The 19,394-nt window shown below is 40.8% G+C and overlaps 1 protein-coding gene across 1 annotated transcript in view; it reads left to right on the top strand.

Moving 5' to 3' along the window:
* The window catches only part of CSMD3 (CUB and Sushi multiple domains 3), a 1,635,173-nt gene that overhangs the window by 340,342 nt on the left and 1,275,437 nt on the right, over nucleotides 1–19,394 (top strand). Inside the window, exon 3 of the mRNA XM_073632169.1 lies at nucleotides 778–890. Coding sequence (XP_073488270.1) covers nucleotides 778–890 — 113 coding nt within the window. The remainder of the gene's footprint in view (nucleotides 1–777; nucleotides 891–19,394) is intronic.

The raw sequence follows: 19,394 nt of genomic DNA, 5'->3' as shown, positions 1-19,394 counted from the left end.
AGCAACCTTCAATTGGTGCACAAGAGGTTGTTTAACTTTAGAATTTTTACACTGATTTATTGCTATGCTGTGAATATCCTTAAAAGCTTGTGTAATATGGTCTCCAAATTTGTAAGTCTCATCTTCTCTGAATGAGCCAGGGGAGGAACATGCCTCTGTCTTTGTTTACTAGCCTACATGGGTCCTTAAATGCTTTCAATAGTATAGCAACAGCCACATAAGAAAGCAGTGCTGGGTTTTCTTATTGGAAAGCAAAGGTTGCTCTGCACTGGCTCCCTTTGCATGTTTATTTGTAAAATAGGGTCAGCATAGTGGCTAAGTGGTTAGCACTTCTGGCTAACAGCACTAGGGCCCTCGGTTCAAATCCCACAACACTACCTGCCTGGAGTTTGCATGTTCTCCCTGTACCTGCAAGGGTTTCCTCCAAATTCCTCCCACACTCTGAAAATATGCTGGTGGGTTAATTGGCTCCTGTCTAAATTGACCCTAGTATGTGTATGTATGAATGTGAGTTGGGGACCTTTAGATTATAAACTATTTGAGGGCAGGGACTTATGTGAATGTACCATATATGTAAAGCACTGTGGAAATTGATGGCACTATATAAGTACCTTAATAAAATAAAGATATTAGGCAAGTGATGTAAAAATGATCAGTTTATCAAAAATGTTAAAAGTCTATTTTCTTTTTACAATTTCAGAACAATATAAAGAATTGCTTTATGAAATAGGTAATAAAAATGTATGTCTTAATTTTCTATATAAATATATATTTCAGGCTAACGGGGTTCCATCTTCCTCCTCCTGTAACAAGCACGGGACCTGTATTTTCATTGCGACTGACCAGTGACTTTGCAGTAAGCGCACATGGCTTTAAAATATATTATGAAGGTAAGAGAACAATTTTATCTGGGCAATTGCTGAACTTTTTTAATTAATGTTTTTCACGCCTTGGCTGGTAATTTGCCACTGCTTTGTATTGAAAGGCCACTTGTACAATTATTTTGTACAATCACTATGCTGAAAACTATATTGTATGAAAACAAAGTGAGAGAATTATAGTAAAAATTAATACCTTAGTTGAAAAAAAAATATGGGACACAGTGTTGAAAGAAAATCAGTCACTTTACTGTCTGCAACACTGGAAACATAGATATATTATCAGTTTAACACAGCTGTCAAGATGACATTGGGAAGCCACTAGTTTAACTGAGTCAGTTTGAAATGACAAGAACACATCTGATTTGTGTTCCAGTGTAGAAGCTGTAGGGCTTTCACTTAACTATTTTCTGTCTTTTTGAATATGAATGGTTTTGTTGAATTGTCTGTCTACACTGGAAAGATTATTTTGAGCTTGTTTTCCAGACTGCACAACTGCCATATACATGACTTTAGACAATAATAATTACCATTTTTTTGAAAGTAGGGCCTACAACTATTTCAAGGGAATCTTTCACATGGGATAGAGCGCTTGGGCATGCAGTAAATAAAGTAACATGTTTCCATTGTGTCTATCGTTGCCTGGGCTAAAAGAAAGATTTTTATGGGATCCTTTCCAGTCAAGCTTCAGCATCCCATTAGGTGGGTCTATATGCCCGGAGGGGACTGAACAGCTTCAAGATCATGAGACCCCTGTGCTTGGCTGTCTTAGTGAGCACAAGAACATCCATCCGCTGATCTCCTCTTCCTATTAATTACCTGAAAGTAATTTGTAAAACATCACTTCCGTGTCCTGGTGTCAATTTCCCCAGCTAGTATGGCCAGGGAACCAACTGAGAAGAGAACGCAAGTGCCAAACTAAATGTAGCATATGGGTGTTTAATAAAGGTTTAAACATTGGTACTCACAAAAGTGAAACAATAATGGGCATTGAGCAGTGTGTGAACCAGTCAGAGTGGCCTCAGCGGCTGGGTCCTTGGAACGGTGACACCGGTGGATGCAGATGCTGCCTGTAGCCGTGGAAAGCACAAAGAGGCCACTTTGATGCCCGACTCCAGTAATGGTGGCTCACACAGTGCTCAATGCCCATTATTGTTTCACATTTGTGAGTACCAGTTTTTAAACCTACATTAACCACTTGCCGACCAGATGCCATCATTATACTGTGGCAGGTCAGCGCATTCCCGTGTACCGTCGAAGCAGTACATTGGCGCTTTAAGCTGGGATAGCAGGTGCACATGCGTGCCCGCTGCACTGCGGGGATGCTGATGTGTATGGTCAGCACCCCCGCCCATTTATAGTAATAAAAATGCCATAAATGTTTCCCCTATTTTGTAGACGCTATAACTTTTGCGCAAACCAATCAATATACGCTTATTGTGATTTTTATTACCAATAATATGTAAAAGAATACATATCGACCTAAACTGAGGAAAAAATGCGCTTTATAAAAAAAAATGTGGGCTATTTATTATAGCAAAAAGTACAAAATATTGTGTTTTTTTCAAAATTGTCACTCTTTTTTTGTTTATAGCACAAAAAATAAAAACCGCAGAGATGATCAAATACCACCAAAAGAAAGCTCTATTTGTGGGGTAAAAAAGGACGTGTTTTGTTTGGGTACAGCGTCGCATGACCGCGCAATTGGCCTGGTCATTGAGCAGCCAAATCTTCCGGGGCTGAAGTGGTTAAACACCAATGTGCTACACTTAGTTTGGCACTTGTGTTCTCTTCTCAGTTGGTTTCAAAGCTTCTTTTTGCTTCTGCACTGAGCCACCATTCAAGTTTATTACATATGGACTGTTGATGGACTATATGAACTTAATTTAATACATATATTTTTTTGATTTGGTCAGTTGTCACCTATACTGAACCCACTGAGACCACCAGGCTTCCACCAGTTCTTGCAACCTTTTCGCTGATATTCCTTTATTTTTTTTAGTATGGCCAGGGAAGAATCTAGTGAAGTGCATTATTATAGGGCAGTTGAGACTGAGTTGAGAGTTGAGAGTTGCTGAATGATGTTTATTGTGTGGACAGGGAGTTAACTCTTAATTAACCAGGACATGCTCTTATTTTACTATTTAACCCATTCATTTCAACCTGTATAAGCACTATTTAACAGTTTCATCTCCTGTTCCATGTTTCTATTTTAAATTATTTGTTGGGAAAAAAATATTATAAAGCACATATATAAATTGTTATCTTTAAGGATGTACTGTTAAAAAAAATATGTGGTTTAGGGTATATCTGTTTTATTTTAAATCAGTAAGAACTTTAAATTGCTGATGCATTATGAGAAAAGTGAAATATATGCAAAGAAAAAAAAAAAAAAAAATGTTATTTTAATGTTGCAGTAAGTAGAACAAGCAGCAGAATGGAATGTATATGTTTTCCCCATAGTAATGGTACTTGTGTTCAAAATTTTACTGATCAAACTTGAAAAAATATTTTTTATTTCAGATTTTTACTCTTTTTGCTCTTAAAAAGATAAAAAAAAAATTCTCAGAGGACTTTGAGGTCACAAGAAAGCCCTGTTTTGGCCCCCAAAACAATATATGTATCAATTCTTTATCATAAGTAATTGCAAAGTTATAGACTCATGAACAGACACATAGCAGAAATGTGAAAATATGGTCTGGTCCATAGGGGGTAAACAGGTGTGAGAGCCAAAGTGGTTAAACAGAACCTGTCACCAAAAAATGCATCACATAGGAGACTTTTTGTCTCCTATGAGATTGAAAAAAGGTTATTAAAAAAAAAAATTAAAAAGTGCAAAAAAGTTACTCCAAAGCACTTAAAATCTCCCCCCCCCCTATTAAATTTTTGCACAAATGTACGGACATAAATGCATTTGTTGGGGATGCTTCTAAAGCTTTGCCTATGAAAAATACAGAGTACTGAAGTTTCTCCCTGTTTCATGCAATTTTAAAACTTGACGTGGGCGTCTATGTACAATAAATACATTTGGTAATATATTACGTTTCTGCACCCTCAAATTAACTTTATGCCCCGTACACACGGTTGGATTTTCAGATGGAAAATGTCCGATCGGAGTGTGTTGTCGGAAATTCCGACCGTGTGTGGGCTCCATCGGACATTTTCCATCGGTTTTTCCGACACACAAAGTTTGAGAGCAGGATATAAAATTTTCCGACAACAAAATCCGTTGTCGGAAATTCCGATCGTGTGTACACAAATCCGACGGACAAAGTGCCACGCATGCTCAGAATAAATAAAGAGATGAAAGCTATTGGCCACTGCCCCGTTTATAGTCCCGAAGTACGTGTTTTACGTCACCGCGTTCAGAATGATTGGATTTTCCGACAACTTTGTGTGACCGTGTGTATGCAAGACAAGTTTGAGCCAACATCCGTCGGAAAAAATCCTAGGATTTTGTTGTCGGAATGTCTGGACAAAGTCCGACCGTGTGTACGGGGCATAAGTGTATCTTTGACTGAAATTTTGCATTTCATAAACTATTGTGCTAATATTGCATGACATAAAAATAGGAACTACTACTAGTTTATTCTCTCCAGCGTGTCTTTTTTCAGAAAACTATACAATGGGAGGTTTTATGTAGTCCACAGGCATAAAATGATTTTTTAAATGAATGCAAAGTAATTGAAAACAGCTCTAGCAACAAAAGGAATAAAGCCCACCACCTTTGCACCATACATGTGCATTACATGGGCAGAAAGAGGTTCAAGGAGATCTCACATCACAGCATACTCTTTTATTTTAAAACATCAGTATTGTAATAGCAATCCAAACAATAGTTATTTTTGACAATCCAATAATCCAAGGTTACTTGAAATAAATCTTATACGTTGTGAGTGCCTCCTGTCTGCTGATCATCTCTTTTCACAACAACCCGGATTCCCTGCATGCTTTGCGGTTTCCCTCTGCTCATTTCTTTCATATGTATTTAATTTCTAAGGACTACATATCCTATGCTACCTTGCTTTCTGCAAGCAGTGTTGATGTGGTATAATTCCTTTACTGATTTGGCCTCCTGAAACTCCTTCTCAGCATCTCCGTATTCCATAAGGCGGGTCCTGCAAAATATTTGACACAGCGGTGCCTATTCACAGGGTATAGTGAATACATGTTACAGAATTCAAGGTAGTAAATGTGTGGGGTTTTTCAAAAAGTTATTATTTCAAACTTCAAGATCATTCAGAATAATTAGAGTAAGCTAGAAATTACAATTCAATAAGTGTAAATATATGATTTTACTGTTGCACCATGGATATATTTTAAAGTTCAACTCCAGGTAAACATCTACACACAGTTAAAGAACATATATGTGAACCTGGAGAAAGATTTGTAAGGTTCTCATTTGAGGGGAAAATACAGGGGATGATTTACGAAAGCCGTGCGCTATCAGTAGAGGCGCATGTCGAGGTGTAATGCACATTTCCATATTTACAAAATGGTGCGCCGGTAACAGAGCATGAATCCCCCATTTACTATAGCGACCTCGGCACATGGGAGAATGCAATCTGTGCACCATTATGGACATGGCGCATCTCCAAATCAATATTGACAGAAAATGGAGGTACCAATATTATGGGGAGATGTGAGAAAGTTTAGTAACAACTGCCCAAGTAACAAATATGCCCAAAATAGAATGGGAAAGTAACTTTTTCAGAGAAAGCCTGCTGTGCCTGCAAGTATGTTCAGAACTGCGTGATATCAATGTAAGCAGTGCACATGCGCAAGCAGCTCTTGCGCTCATTCACATGCATTTGTTCACTGCGCGGCCAAAATCTTAGTAAATGTTAAGCAACGTACATGCAATTGCACGGGTTGAAGGGGCACACCTCTAAACTTGACAATTTTTTTTTTTTTTTTACGCTGGTTCACCTTTATATATTTTTTTAAGGAGATTTGCACACAGGTCATGTTAGCATGTTATGTTACCAACATGTGACATGCACCTTGTTAAAATTATGTAAAAAAGATTCTCGCTCTTCTAGCTCCTCCTAAAAGGGCATTTGACCTTCCCTCTGTAATGCATATGATTTCCTTGGGCTAGCTTTTGCTTTTAAAGGGGAACTCCACACTCCATTCTCCAATGCTCTTGTCTCCCCCTCTAACCGCTTGGATTTCCATGGGCTAACTTTTGCTTTTAAAGGGGTACTCCACACTCCATTCTCCAATGCTCTTGTATCCCCCCTCTAATCCCTTGGATTTCCATGGGCTAACTTTTGCTTTTAAAGGGGAACTCCACACTCCACTCCATTCTCAAAAGGCTGTGAGCTGCCTTCACCAATCCAAACCATATCCTTTTTCAGAGCATACAACAGGGCCAGCTAAGAAAGGGGTGAGAAGAGCGATTGCTTAACCTCCTCCTGAACCATACAAGGCCACATGCACTCAACATAGCTGACTACCTTTGGGGCATATTGGGCTCAGCCCAATACCAACCACAAAGCACCATGTACCCAATAGTTTAAAGGGGCTTTCCACATTCCCCCAGCCTAGGGTTGTGTGGAAGAGGCCCTTGTCCTCCTGAATATGGAAACAAGGTGGTTGACTTTTGGGGTGCCCAAGCCCCTCCTGCCCCCAAGCATCCACCCCCCTTTTCATGGGCTGGTTTGCAGTGTGTTTGGCTAGGGGTTTGTAGTGTGTGGGAGGGGCACAATAGTTTTTACGTTTGGGGTGGTATTTTTCATGTGGGGGTTCTCATTTTAAGCCTTAACAGACCCAAATGGCCTTGTATGTATTGAGAAGGGCAGGCTATTCTTTGTTTTGGGTTAAAATCTTGCAGAATTGTAAGTTTTCTCTAAAGCTGTACATCTTTGAAGCAGCATTTTTGATACATGCTACAGATGCACTACTTTACAGGCAGAGTAAGCCCCCCCTCCCAAGTTACTAGCTTTTAAGCAAATTTGCATTTTTAAAGGCACTTCTCCTTGTTTCGTTTTTGGGGTTGTCCAAATTGGTGCCATTGATATATGTTCCTCAGGGTGGAACCTGGGCCCCCATACCCATTTTAAGGCCAATATCTAGAATATAAACCAGCCAAGTGGGGACTAGCAAAATTAACAAGTCAGTTCCCATAGACTGCAATGGTATTTGTTGTATAACTTTTGCCCATGTTAGGCTCCTTGATTGCCCCCCCCCCCGGACATCTGTAATTTTGTTGCATGCTGGATGATATGCATAATTTTGGACAGGGGGGTGACTTATTTTGTGCTAGCTGCATTTGGGTTGTTCTGGGCATGTTCAGGGACTTTGTTTTTTTGCTGTGGCTTTTGGTGTGTGAAATGCATTTGGGTTGATCTGGGCATGCTCAGGGACTTAACAGATGTACCCACTTTGAAGTTCTGTCTCTATATTGGGTGAACTTGCATTTTGTGTGTTTCATGGACTGTGTTTTCAATTGCCTCATTAGCACACAAACCTATGTTATATAAAGCTTGCAGATAGCATTCTTTTCCTTGCCCTGAAAAGAGGCAAGATTGCTTGATGGTGTGTGTGGGGGGCAAGAGAGGACGTTTGAGTGTCCTTATAGAGTTTGTAACACTTGTATTTTCTCTTTGTATTTTGTTTGTTATGTCTTTGCAAAACAGATGTGTTTTAGAGCAAGTATTTTTTACTTTTTTTTTGGGGGGGGGTATTTTTTGACTGAAATATTTTTGATGTTGTCAGTCTGTGTTGTTGGTAGGTTGTTCATTTCACTTTGATTTAATTGTCTGCGCTGCATTATTTTGTAAAATCTTCCTCAAGATGTTGTGACCATTAAATGTTTAAATCCTTAAAAGACTGTCCGTTTGTGGGCGCAGTCCTTTTAACTCCTGTTAATTTCCTCTGCAAAATGGTCAGACCTCAAAACCATATTCTGTTAGTGTCTCAAATTGACATACATGTGCTTTTTGCTTTCCTTGATCTTTACCAAGTCCTGTTTTGTTGACTAATAAAATTTGTAGCAAATGTTTGTTTTATGTATTTTGTTAATAAGTTGTTTTGCAGATGCATGCTCAATCCAAGTAATGCATTTTACACCCCCCCTCCCCCTAAACAATTTTCATGCAACAGATTTCCCAGCTGCAGCGTAACTAGGCTGATTGGCATGGCAAAACAAAAAAAGTGTGATTTGTCCAGAAGCTACTTTCCTGGTGCCTTCATGATAGCATATGTATGGATTGTGCGTATCCTGCCACAGATAGGCACCAGGAAAGGAAAATTGCAGAGAGGTAAGTATTCAATTTTCCATTTTAGCACAGTGTTTCTCAGCCTCAGTCCTCAAATACCCCCGACAGGACGCGTTTTGGGAATTTATCGTAGCTAAAATAGCTGTCCAAAATACCAAGCCATTGGGGGTGGTTTAAAGCACCTGTGCATGATGAAGTAAAACCTGCAAACATGGCCTGTTGTGGGTACTTGAGGACAGGGTTGAAAACCACTGATTTAGATCACGGAGCTAAAATCTAGCTCAAGACAATCCTATTCTAATTGTGGGCATTTGAGGGAAACCAAGTGAGTGTTAGAACCCCTGCTTGTCTTTTTTAGGTTGGACTTTGTGTCCCTTTTCTGAAAATTGGCTTCACATAGCCAAATGGGAAGGGAGGATTAAACCCTACCAATGTCTTTCCTTGGGGACACACAGGTCAGTCTAACTAGTGTCCCCATTAGGCAAATTGCACTCTAGCACTTTGTTCTGTACACCCAAAATTATTAGGTATTTTGGGGTTTATTAAAGGCAAATCCACTCTGCAATACAAGTGTACTCACTGTAAATCTGAGGGGAAGCATTGGTGATTTTATCATCCAATCATGTAGAAGCAAAGATGCTGATTTTTTTTAATTTTCCTTCAGATCTCCAGCAACTGCACTTTCAAGTGCACTTGTAGTGTAAAGTGAATTTGCCTTTAGTAAATAAACCTCAAAGTCCAAGATACCTAAGTTTGTGGGGGTGTACAGAGCAAAATGCTAGAGTGCAATTTACCTAATGGGGAAACTATTTCGATTGACCTGTGTGTGCCCAAGGAAAGAAATTGGTAGGGTTTTACCCTCTCTTCCTGTTTGGCTATGTGACAGGAAGTGAATACATTTGAAGGAGAAACTGTCAAAATTTGGGAGGTGTCTTCACCCTTTTAGGGGTTCAGACATCAACAAAAACTGACAAGACTTCTAACCCCTCTGCACTCTATTCCCAAGCAAAAATGTGAAACAATTTCATTTAGTTTATCTTTGCAAAGGCGCATTCCTAAGTTTAACTATGATGCATGTCAATGGCCAATTTAGACCTTGTTTAGTAGAAAACACCAGTTGCCTTTCACTAGAAACATTTGTTAGTCCAGTCCTGGAAATCTGCATCTGCTTTACTATTAATTTCCATAAAAACTGGGTTCCTGCAGCTAGATGTGCCAAATGCATCTAGATGCACAACCTCTGTGTATGTGAGATGCACAATTGCTGTGTGCGTGGAGGTATGTACCCGTGGCTCATTTCTGGTTCCCGGAAGCGGTGGCCAGCACACAGAAATGACATCACACCCCTCCAGGAAGTTGCTTGTGCTGCTGCTAATTTCTTCCCACCACCATGCCCTGCTCACTGTTCTCTGAGGAAGAGATAATCCTTTAATGCAAATTAAGATCATTTTTTTTTTTATGAAGAAACAAGTTTATTCAGAAGAAAATACATGTAAAAGCATACAAGCATAATGTACTCTTTACATATCACTTAAGTAGTTATGTGAAATTTACATGCATGCACATACTTTTATAAAATGAACTAAAGTAAACTAAGAACGAAAACTAAAACTCTGGCACATTTGTAATGGCAATCAGAACACACTGGTGGGACATAATAATTCCCCGACCTCCCTTCCCGTGGAATATTATCATAATTGTGCAGACCCCGGGGCAGTTCCCAGCACCAAACCTCTTGTTATACATATATCTATACCTCACATGTATTGGTATTGTTGAGCCATTTATCCCAGACCCTATTGTACTTAGCCGGACATCCCCTGTGTTTATATATAACCTTTTTGTAGGGAAGGGACAGGTTCACCATTCTAAGCCAGTCCTGGAAAGTGGGAGGGGAGGCCCTCATCCAGTGTTTTGCCACCAGTTTTCTGGCGCAAAAAAGTGTTTCATATAGAAGAGTAGCAGTAAATTTGTCTATGGTAACATCTGGAAGCAGCCCCAGTACACATAACTTTGGTTCCACCTGTACAGGGGATCCCATGTCATCATGCAAAAATGTAATAACTTGACTCCAGTAAGATTGGATAACCGGACAAGACCATATTAAGTGGAAAAAGGAGCTTGATAAGCTTGTGCATCTTGGACATTGAGTGTCATGGTTTTGGGAGAATTTAGCTATTCTAACTGGTGTGAGGTAAGATTTGTGGATTATGTATAACTGCGTCATACGCTCCGGGAGCCTAGGGGAGGCCATTTTAACGTTTTCAAGGACCTCGTCCCAATCATCATCTTCCACTGGGCCTATATCCTCTTCCCATCTGAGTTTCACTGTGTCCATTATGCCCGCAACTGACCGTGCCCGAAGGGCTGAGTACAAAGTTGATATCAGTTTAGTTGATTCTATCCCCGTTATGACATCCACCAGGGACAACACTTGTGGATTTGGATATCCGTTTGCAAATTGCGTTTGTAGGGCATGTTTGAGTTGTCTGTAATTAAATGTCATGCATGAAGGTAATTGAAACTCAGCACTTAAGGAGTTGAAGTCTCTCACTCCCGATGGGGTAATTACCTGGTGCAGAAAAATTATTCCCTTTGTAGCGCATCCAGCAGCCCCGGGGACCGAAAACAGTTCCCTCAATTGCTGGTTGTGCCACAGAGGAGTGTGAGAGTGAAAAAAATCCGCGCCAATTAATTTTAGTGCTATCTCCCAGACCCGTTGATGCTGTTTCAGTAGTGGTCCACGGCCCACTGCTCCCCTTCCACCTGTTCTACCCACCCCTGAACAAAACCTGTAAGGGGGTATAGGTATCCTTATTGGGTTTATTACAAACCAGAGCCTGGTACCTATCTCTATCTGCATTGTGAATGTAGTAAAAGTGAGACAGTTGTGCGGCTATATAGTATGAGTGAAAGTCGGGTAGGGCTGTTCCTCCTGATGAGGTAGGGTTTTTAAGAGTGTTCCAAGCCAATTTATGCCTACATGAGCCCCAAACAAATGAATTGATACGTTTGTCGATTGTTTTGAATACTTTGAGGGGGATGAGTACTGGTGAGTTCCAGAATACGTACAAAAATTTTGGCATTATGATCATTTTAATAAGGTTGATCCTACCCATGATCCCCAATGGGAGGCGTGCCCATACCTGTATGAGTGATTTAAGGTATAAAAAGAGCGGTTCTATATTATTATCTAAAAATTCCGTGGGGTCCCTAGTTATTTGTATTCCCAGATATTGAATACATGCCACCCTCTGTAGGGGGAGATTTGCTGATAGTCTAGTGGGCGGTGACATATCTAGAGGCAGAATTTGTGACTTTGACCAGTTCATTCGCAGCCCTGAGTGTTTTCCAAAATTTTCAATTGTATGGAGAGCAGTCTGTAGTGACGGCCCTGAGTCCTCCAGATACAGGAGCATGTCGTCAGCGTACAAACTCACCTTTTCCACCAAATTTCCCATTCTAAGGCCCTGTATCTCCGGATTGTTCCTAAGGGAAATGGCGAGTGGCTCCACTGCCAAAGCATACAGGAGCGGGGAAAGTGGGCAGCCCTGTCTAGTCCCTCGTTCGAGGGGAAATGGATCCGATGTTCTCCCATTCACCGACACACTGGCTTCAGGTAGATAATAAAGTAGCTTAACCCACTTTATAAAATTGGGTCCAAATCCAAACCCCCTCAAACACTCCCAAAGGTATCCCCACTCCATGGAGTCAAACGCCTTGGCGGCATCTAGTGCCACCACTGCCCTATTGCCAATCTTCTCATGCTCTGCCGAAATGTTCATATATAGACGACGTAGATTCATAGCCATGTTTTTCCCCGGCATGAATCCCGTCTGATCCGGGTGTATTAGGGATAGAATGATTTGGTTCAAGCGAATAGCCAAAATCTTTGCCAGGATTTTAATATCGGCCTGGAGTAATGAGATTGGGCGATAAGACTCGGGGTATAAGGGGTCCTTACCAGGTTTGGGGAGCACTATAATCACCGCTTGTCTAAGTGGGTGGGGAAGGGACTCAGATTCGAAGATGTGTTCATATAGTCTCAGTAGCTCAGGTACCAGAGTCTCCGAATAAGCTGCATAGAAGTCTAGTGGCAAGCCATCCATCCCGGGAGCCTTAGCAGGCACCAGGGATGCCACAGCCGCCGTAATCTCGTCCACTGTAAGCGGGGCCTCAAGGGCCTCCAACTGTGATTCCGAGATCTGGGGAAAGGGAACATCTTGCAAAAATATCCTAGTTTCCCGTGAGGTGACCTGCACTTTGGATGAGTACAGATCTGCATAGTACGCCCTAAATGTATCCGCCACCGATTTGGGATCAGTCAAAAGTACATCACCCGTGACCTTTAGGGAGACAACCACAGGAGGCCTAGTGTCCTGTTTTGCCAAATATGCTAACAGTTTACCCGCCCGTTCACCTTGCTCAAATACTCTTTGTTTTGAGAAAAATAATTTTTGTTTAGCCCTTTCAAAGTGCAATTGGTCTAATATTCGGGTATGGAATTTGAGTGCTGAAGCTTTGTCTGGTCTAGGGTATTAAATTCGTTTGTAATCTCGTCTAGTTTCACGGTCGCCTCATGGAGTATTGTTCTTGAGGTGTTTTTTATTCTGTTTATGCGTGTTGTCAGTAGGGTTCTAACGTGTAGTTTGAATGACTCCCATACCATTCCCACGTGAGCAGTGTGTCTGTTGGTGTTAAAGAAATGTTGCCACTCACCAGGTATGTCTTCCTGATCCCCCAGAGCCGATAGCCAGAAGGGATGGAGACGCCACAACCTAGGCCCCGTCGGCGGGGATAGTGTAAGAGAGGCCCAACATGGAGCATGATCGGACAGGGACCTAGTATGATAACCTGAATCTGTTAGCAAAGGGAGCAGGACATTTGAGGTGAGTATCATATCTATGCGTGACATGGAGGAGTGTGACGCAGAGAAGCAAGAGAATGCTCTGACTCCTGGGTGTTGATGTCTCCACGTGTCTGTAAGAGAGAATTCTGCTAGTGTGCGTCCAAGTCTGGTAGTGTTGGTGGGCCGATCGTCCCTGTTCACCTGTAACCTGTCTGTGGATGAATCTAATACCATATTAAAATCCCCAAGCCAGATGGCTGGTAGTAAGGGCCTCATTGATCAAAGTGGAGGTGTACGGTGGAGGTATATAGAACGCCAATATAAGATATTGAGTACCTGATATGGTGCAGTGCAGGAAAATAAATCTGCCCTGGGGGTCAGTCACTACTGATATACAGCTAAATGGGGCGGTCTTAGCTATTAGGATTGAAACCCCCCTCGAGTATGGGGAAATTAGGATCATTTTTAATTTATTTTTACATGGGTTGTGTTTGTGTGGGTCGTGTGTGTATGTCTAAATGATTTGGCCTTAAAACACACACCTACTTCCTGTGTACAGATTAATTTCCGGGCCAATGTATATTGCTTCCTGCTTAAGTGTGTGTGTGTAAATATCTATCTATCTATCTATCTATCTATCTATCTATCTATCTATCTATCTATCTATCTATCTATCTATCTATCTAGATAGATATCTATCTATATATATAGATACATCTATCTGTAGGTTCTTGTGTCCACCAGCAGAGATAAGTTGGGTAGATGCCACACTCCCAATTCTGGAGGCATAATAACGGTCTAAGCACAGGGGTCTTCAAACTACGGCCCCGCAGTTGTTCAGGAACTACAATTCCCATCATGCCTAGTCATGTCTGTGAATGTCAGAGTTTTACAATGCCTCATGGGATGTGTAGTTCGCAACACCTGGAGAGCCTTAATTTGAAGATTCCTGATCACTCTAGCATGTCTTGAAAAAAGGTGGTTTTTCATGTGGCACTTAAGATGGTCATGCATTATGCAATCTGATTGGCTAATCTCTGTACAACTCGATATTTAGTCAAAATAGGTCATATGAAGACACACTTGAACAATTAATTCAAATTATAGTAAATCAAACAGGCTCTTGCACTAAATCTAATTTATTTAAGATCTAACTGATTGCAGTGTAGGGATGAGCCGAACACCCCCCTGTTCGGTTCGCACCAGAACATGCGAACAGGAAAAAAGTTTGTTCGAACACGCGAACACCGTTAAAGTCTATGGAACACAAACATGAATAATCAAAAGTGCTAATTTTAAAGGCTTATATGCAAGTTATTGTCATAAAAAGTGTTTGGGGACCTGGGTCCTGCCCCAGGGAACATGGATCAATGCAAAAAAAAAGTTTTAAAAACGGCCGTTTTTTCAGGAGCAGTGATTTTAATAATGCTTAAAGTCAAACAATAAAAGTGTAATATCCCTTTAAATTTTGTAGCTGGGGGGTGTCTATAGTATGCCTGTAAAGGGGCGCATGTTTCCCATGTTTAGAACAGTCTGACAGCAAAATGACATTTCAAAGAAAAAAAGTCATTCAAAACTACTCGCGGCTATTGCATTGCCGGTCCAACAAAACACATAAAAGTTCATTGATAAAAATGGCATGGGAATTCCCCACAGGGGAACCCCGAACCAAAATAAAAAAAAAAATGAAGTGGGGGTCCCCCTAAATTCCATACCAGGCCCTTCAGGTCTGGTATGGATTTTAAGGGGAACCCCGTGCCAAAAAAAAAAAAAAAAGCGGCGTGGGGTCCCCCAAATATCCATACCAGACCCTTATCCGAGCACGCAACCTGGCAGGCCGCAGGAAAAGAGGGGGGACGAGAGAGCGCCCCCCCTCCTGAACCGTACCAGGCCACATGCCCTCAACATTGGGAGGGTGCTTTGGGGTAGCCCTCCAAAACACCTTGTCCCCATGTTGCTCTCACCGCTGTCTTCCTCCTCTCTGGGCAGATTGATAGCAGCAGGAGCCACTACTGTCAATCAAATGATGTGATAAGGGAGAGGGGGTTCGGGCCGAGCCACCTGATCTGTGTCAATGGACACAGACAGGGCAGCTTGGGAGATCCCACTGCTGTCAATCAAATTATGTGATGAGGGAGTGGGGGATGGGTCTGAGCCACCTGATCTGTGTCAATGGACAGGGCAGCTCGAGAGCAAGCCCGTGCGGGTGCCCCCATAGGAAGCTACTTACTATGGAGGTACTCACTGAAGAGGAGGAGCCTGGAGTGCTGATGGGGACCCCAGAAGAGGAGTAGTGGGGCTGCTGTGTGCAATAAATTGCACAGAGCAGGTAAGTATAACACAATTATTATTCTAATAAAAACAAATTTAAGGTTTAAAGTTACTTTAAGACCCAGACATTCTGTCAAAAAGCATAGCTGAAAAGGTGACCTTGTTTGTTTTCCTCTGAAGTTAACTAAGACAGCTTGGTCACGGACCTGCTCTTACAGTAGATTGCCAATTGGACAATGAAGGTGCATTATCCAAGGCCATCGATCTTATCTCTTTCAGTCTCCTCCTCTCAGTAAGTTCCCTTTGCTAGACTGACAACACTTTAAAATACTGTCAAACCTGGTTGGCTGTAGTGTTGTAACTCCTCCTTTTAAACTAAGTTCAGTTGCAAAACTTTGCATGAAACTAATATAACAATTAATAGAACTGTCCCAGTCATTATGGTCCCTGAGACTGAAAGCTAAAGGGGAAAACTCTAAAGTTAGGACACTTTTTTCAAGTGATGTCAAGCAGGGAAGGGGGAAGAACCATGTTTTTTTGTAAGAGTAAAACTTTATTGAGATAACATTTACGTTCATGTCACCATATTTATATACAGCACAGATAAGGCTAGTTAACCCCCCTAGCGGTATTCCCGAGTCTGGCTCGGGGTGGATTTTCAGTACCAAAAGCAGTAACCCCGAGCCAGACTCGGGATCGCATCGCAGGATCCATGTAGAGGTTACTTGCCTTGTTCCCTGGATCCTGTGATGTCTCCAAGCCGTGTCTCGCTGGAATCACAGTGCCGAGCTCCGCTCCCTGCGAGCGTCGCGACGCACGGGGACGGAGTTCGGCGCCAAATTCAAAAAGTAAAACACACAATATAGATACAGTACTGTAATCTTACAGATTACAGTACTGTATCAAATAATTACACATCCCCTTTGCCCCTAGTGGTTTGTCCAGTGCCCTGCATGCAGTTTTATATTATAAAAACGTTTCTTTCTGCCTGGAAACTGGAGATTGTCCGTAGCAACCAAAACCGTCCCTTTACATCAAAAGTGGTTTTAGACCAGCTAGAAAACAGCGATAATAAATTAGAATCACTCGCAGAATTGAGCGATAGTGATTTGTGGGGAGATCCGTCATCAAACACTGAAAGTAATGACAGCGACAATTCTGCAACTGAGCAAATTTCAGTGTTTTTGATTTGATTACATTATTGAATAATTTTTATTATTATTATATTATTATTTGGTATAATTATTTATAGTAATTTATTATATTATAATTTATGATTTCGTTTTTCAAACTTTATCATACCCGGGATGCCTACTAGACTCTGGTTTGGACAGATTTAAGTGAATTATTCCTAAAAATTACAGGCCTACAATATAAAACACCAAATTTCCAAGCAAAATAATTGTACTGCTTTCAGCACCTAAAATCTGAAATAATCATACTGCCAGGGAGGTTAAAGTGGTTCTACAATAATGTAAAAAAGCTCCCCACTAACTGTTCTACCAACCTCCCTAAACACTTACCTGACTCCTCTCACTGTTGTCCTGGCTTCAGCGCTGCTCCCTTCACTTTCCTGATGACAGAACAGGAGATTAGGGACTGTTCTGTGCAATATCATTATAAAAAAAGGTGTAGCGCTTAAACTTATAAACAAAGTTCAAATTAGGAAAAAGTTCTAAGTATAAGTAAAGTGGAGCCAATCAGAGCCATCACCTTCGAAGGTATACAAAAGCTTCTACTGGACGAGATCCACCATGAAGGGAGCTTCAGAGGGTAATAGAAACACCATCACCATCACCCAAACTGACTGACCCTTACCATCAGTGTATGGGTTATACACATGAAATGTAATCAAATGAAGGAATACGATCCTCCTAGAAGCAAAAGCGGTCCTCTGCTCTGACACTTCCAAAGCATTCCTCTCCCTGCGGACCAGGTGAAAGAAACCTTCCTCACAACAGGTTAAAGTGCCAGGTGTATTCTGATGGGCGTATGAAACCTCTGGAGTTGTGAACTTACTGTCCCCAATCTATGTTTCCAAATATATCTATTCGGAACATACACTGATGGTAAGGGTCAGTCAGTTTGGGTGATGGTGTTTCTATTCCCCTCTGAAATTCCCTTCATAGGGGAGATGGGCGGAGCCTAGCGGAGCAGACATGCATTGTTAGAGCTCCACACCGCTGAGGAGAGAAGAGAAGGACAAAGCGGAGCCTGCAGGCTCAAAAGGTATCCATTTGAACCTTTTTGCCCCAGGGAACAAACTGTGAAAGTTTGGGCAGGAAATATGGTACTGGGAGGAAGCCGTGGCAGAAATAAAAATCACCTCACAAAGAGCTCACAGGCACTCACTGCAACTAAAGCAGCTCCAGTCACCTCACAAGATACAGCATCAGGGCGCTCTCACAGACAGAAAATGTCACAGCAAGACTCTCCATTTGAGTCAGATACAGAACAAATCCTCTCACAAACTTCTCCACAAGCCTCCTCAGCATCCCCAGTAATATTATTACAATTTGAAAAGATGCTTTATAAGGCTTTAAAACAAACCTCAGACCAAATAACAAAAAGCCTAACCAAAGAAATAAGAGAGCTGGGAAACTGCACCGCAGCCCTAGAAATAAAAATGGATGAAATTGAAATTACAACCCAAGTAAATATAACAGAATTGGAACAATTAAAAGAAGAGAATTTAATACTTCAAACTAAGCTCGAAGATTACGAAAATAGAGCCAGACGTTCAAACTTGCGCATAAGGGGAATACCTGAAGCTGTGACAGACCTGCAGTCTACTATTGCTGCTCTATTACAAGAACTAAAGCCAGATATCCCTATTGAACGTTTAGAACTGGACAGAGTACACAGAGCCCTCACAGCCAAAAAGAAAGATGGACCCCCACGTGAAATAATCACAAAATTTCATTATTACAGAACGAAAGAACAAATACTAATTGCTGCAAGAGAAAAAAAGGAACTTAATTTTCAAGGACACAATTATCACATTTTTACTGACCTATCCCAACTTACTATTACTAAAAGACGATCCATGAAACCCCAACTAATGGAACTGCAACGCCACAACATTATGTATCAATGGGGCTTCCCCTTTTCAGTCAGATTTAACTACCAAGGTACAATTTACAGAAGCAGATCAGCAGATGAACTACAACAAACCCTTTTAAAATTAAATCTGACAGAACCCACAAGCAGCAACTCTCCCACACGCAGAAGAATGGCATCATCTTCACCTTCAGGCAGCACCCAGAAAATTTCAGAACAAAATGGGAATCATCATTCTCACAAAAGAGGCCGTTATGCCACATCATCCATGGACCAAGAAGATTCAATGGACTGACATCCTAATTCCTGATATCTCTTCATTTATTATACTAAGAGACGGTTCTCTATAAAAAACCTGTATTTATAACTGAATGTGACTGCATTCTGATAGTCACACACTGTGTGGGATCATGTTACATTCCAGTTATATTTCTTATTACTTCTGATTCATATAGCCTTAGAATATATAAGTGAAATAAGGAAATTCTTGTTCAGTTATATATTATCAGGTAATAACAATAGATTTATTACTTTTTAGGACAAATATGTTCAATAATCCAGAAGTAATGGAAGCTTTTTCTTTCTTTTCTTAAAACAAATATATTATTACCTAACTAGTTCCTAGAATTATGTTTTTGTTTATTCTAATCTGAAGCAATACAACCTCAATTTTATGAGTTAACATATCTAAACAGTTACATATGAATAAAATATGTAATTGTTTACTCTAAAAGGGTTAAAATCCCAAAATAATTCAAACTATCTTCATCAATACCAAAGTTATTAACAGTACCTTTCTAACTGAATTATTTAGCCTAGGGCAAGACTAACCATATACAACCACCCTGGAATAAATAATTTCAACAAAAACTATATTCTGCACTCCAATTAATGAAACATCATTTTGATGTCTTTTGACATAGCACTTCTCTCCTGTAAGCGGAAGATCCGTGTACCCCCATTAGCCCTCCTCATTCTCCCAACCATATTATGTGGGAGTGTGACGAAGGCACTTATTCCCCTGAGAGAGATATTTATTCTCTTTCACGGGTAAATTGTGATTACTTGCAAAAAATAATTTATACAATGTATCATCTAATCTCATATGTTTTT

This window comes from Aquarana catesbeiana, linkage group LG05 (genome assembly GCF_042186555.1).
Source record: "Aquarana catesbeiana isolate 2022-GZ linkage group LG05, ASM4218655v1, whole genome shotgun sequence".
Classification (NCBI taxonomy): Eukaryota; Metazoa; Chordata; class Amphibia; order Anura; family Ranidae; genus Aquarana; species Aquarana catesbeiana.
The sequence above is the reverse complement of the archived record's forward strand: the minus strand, read 5'-3'. Positions and strand labels throughout refer to the sequence as shown.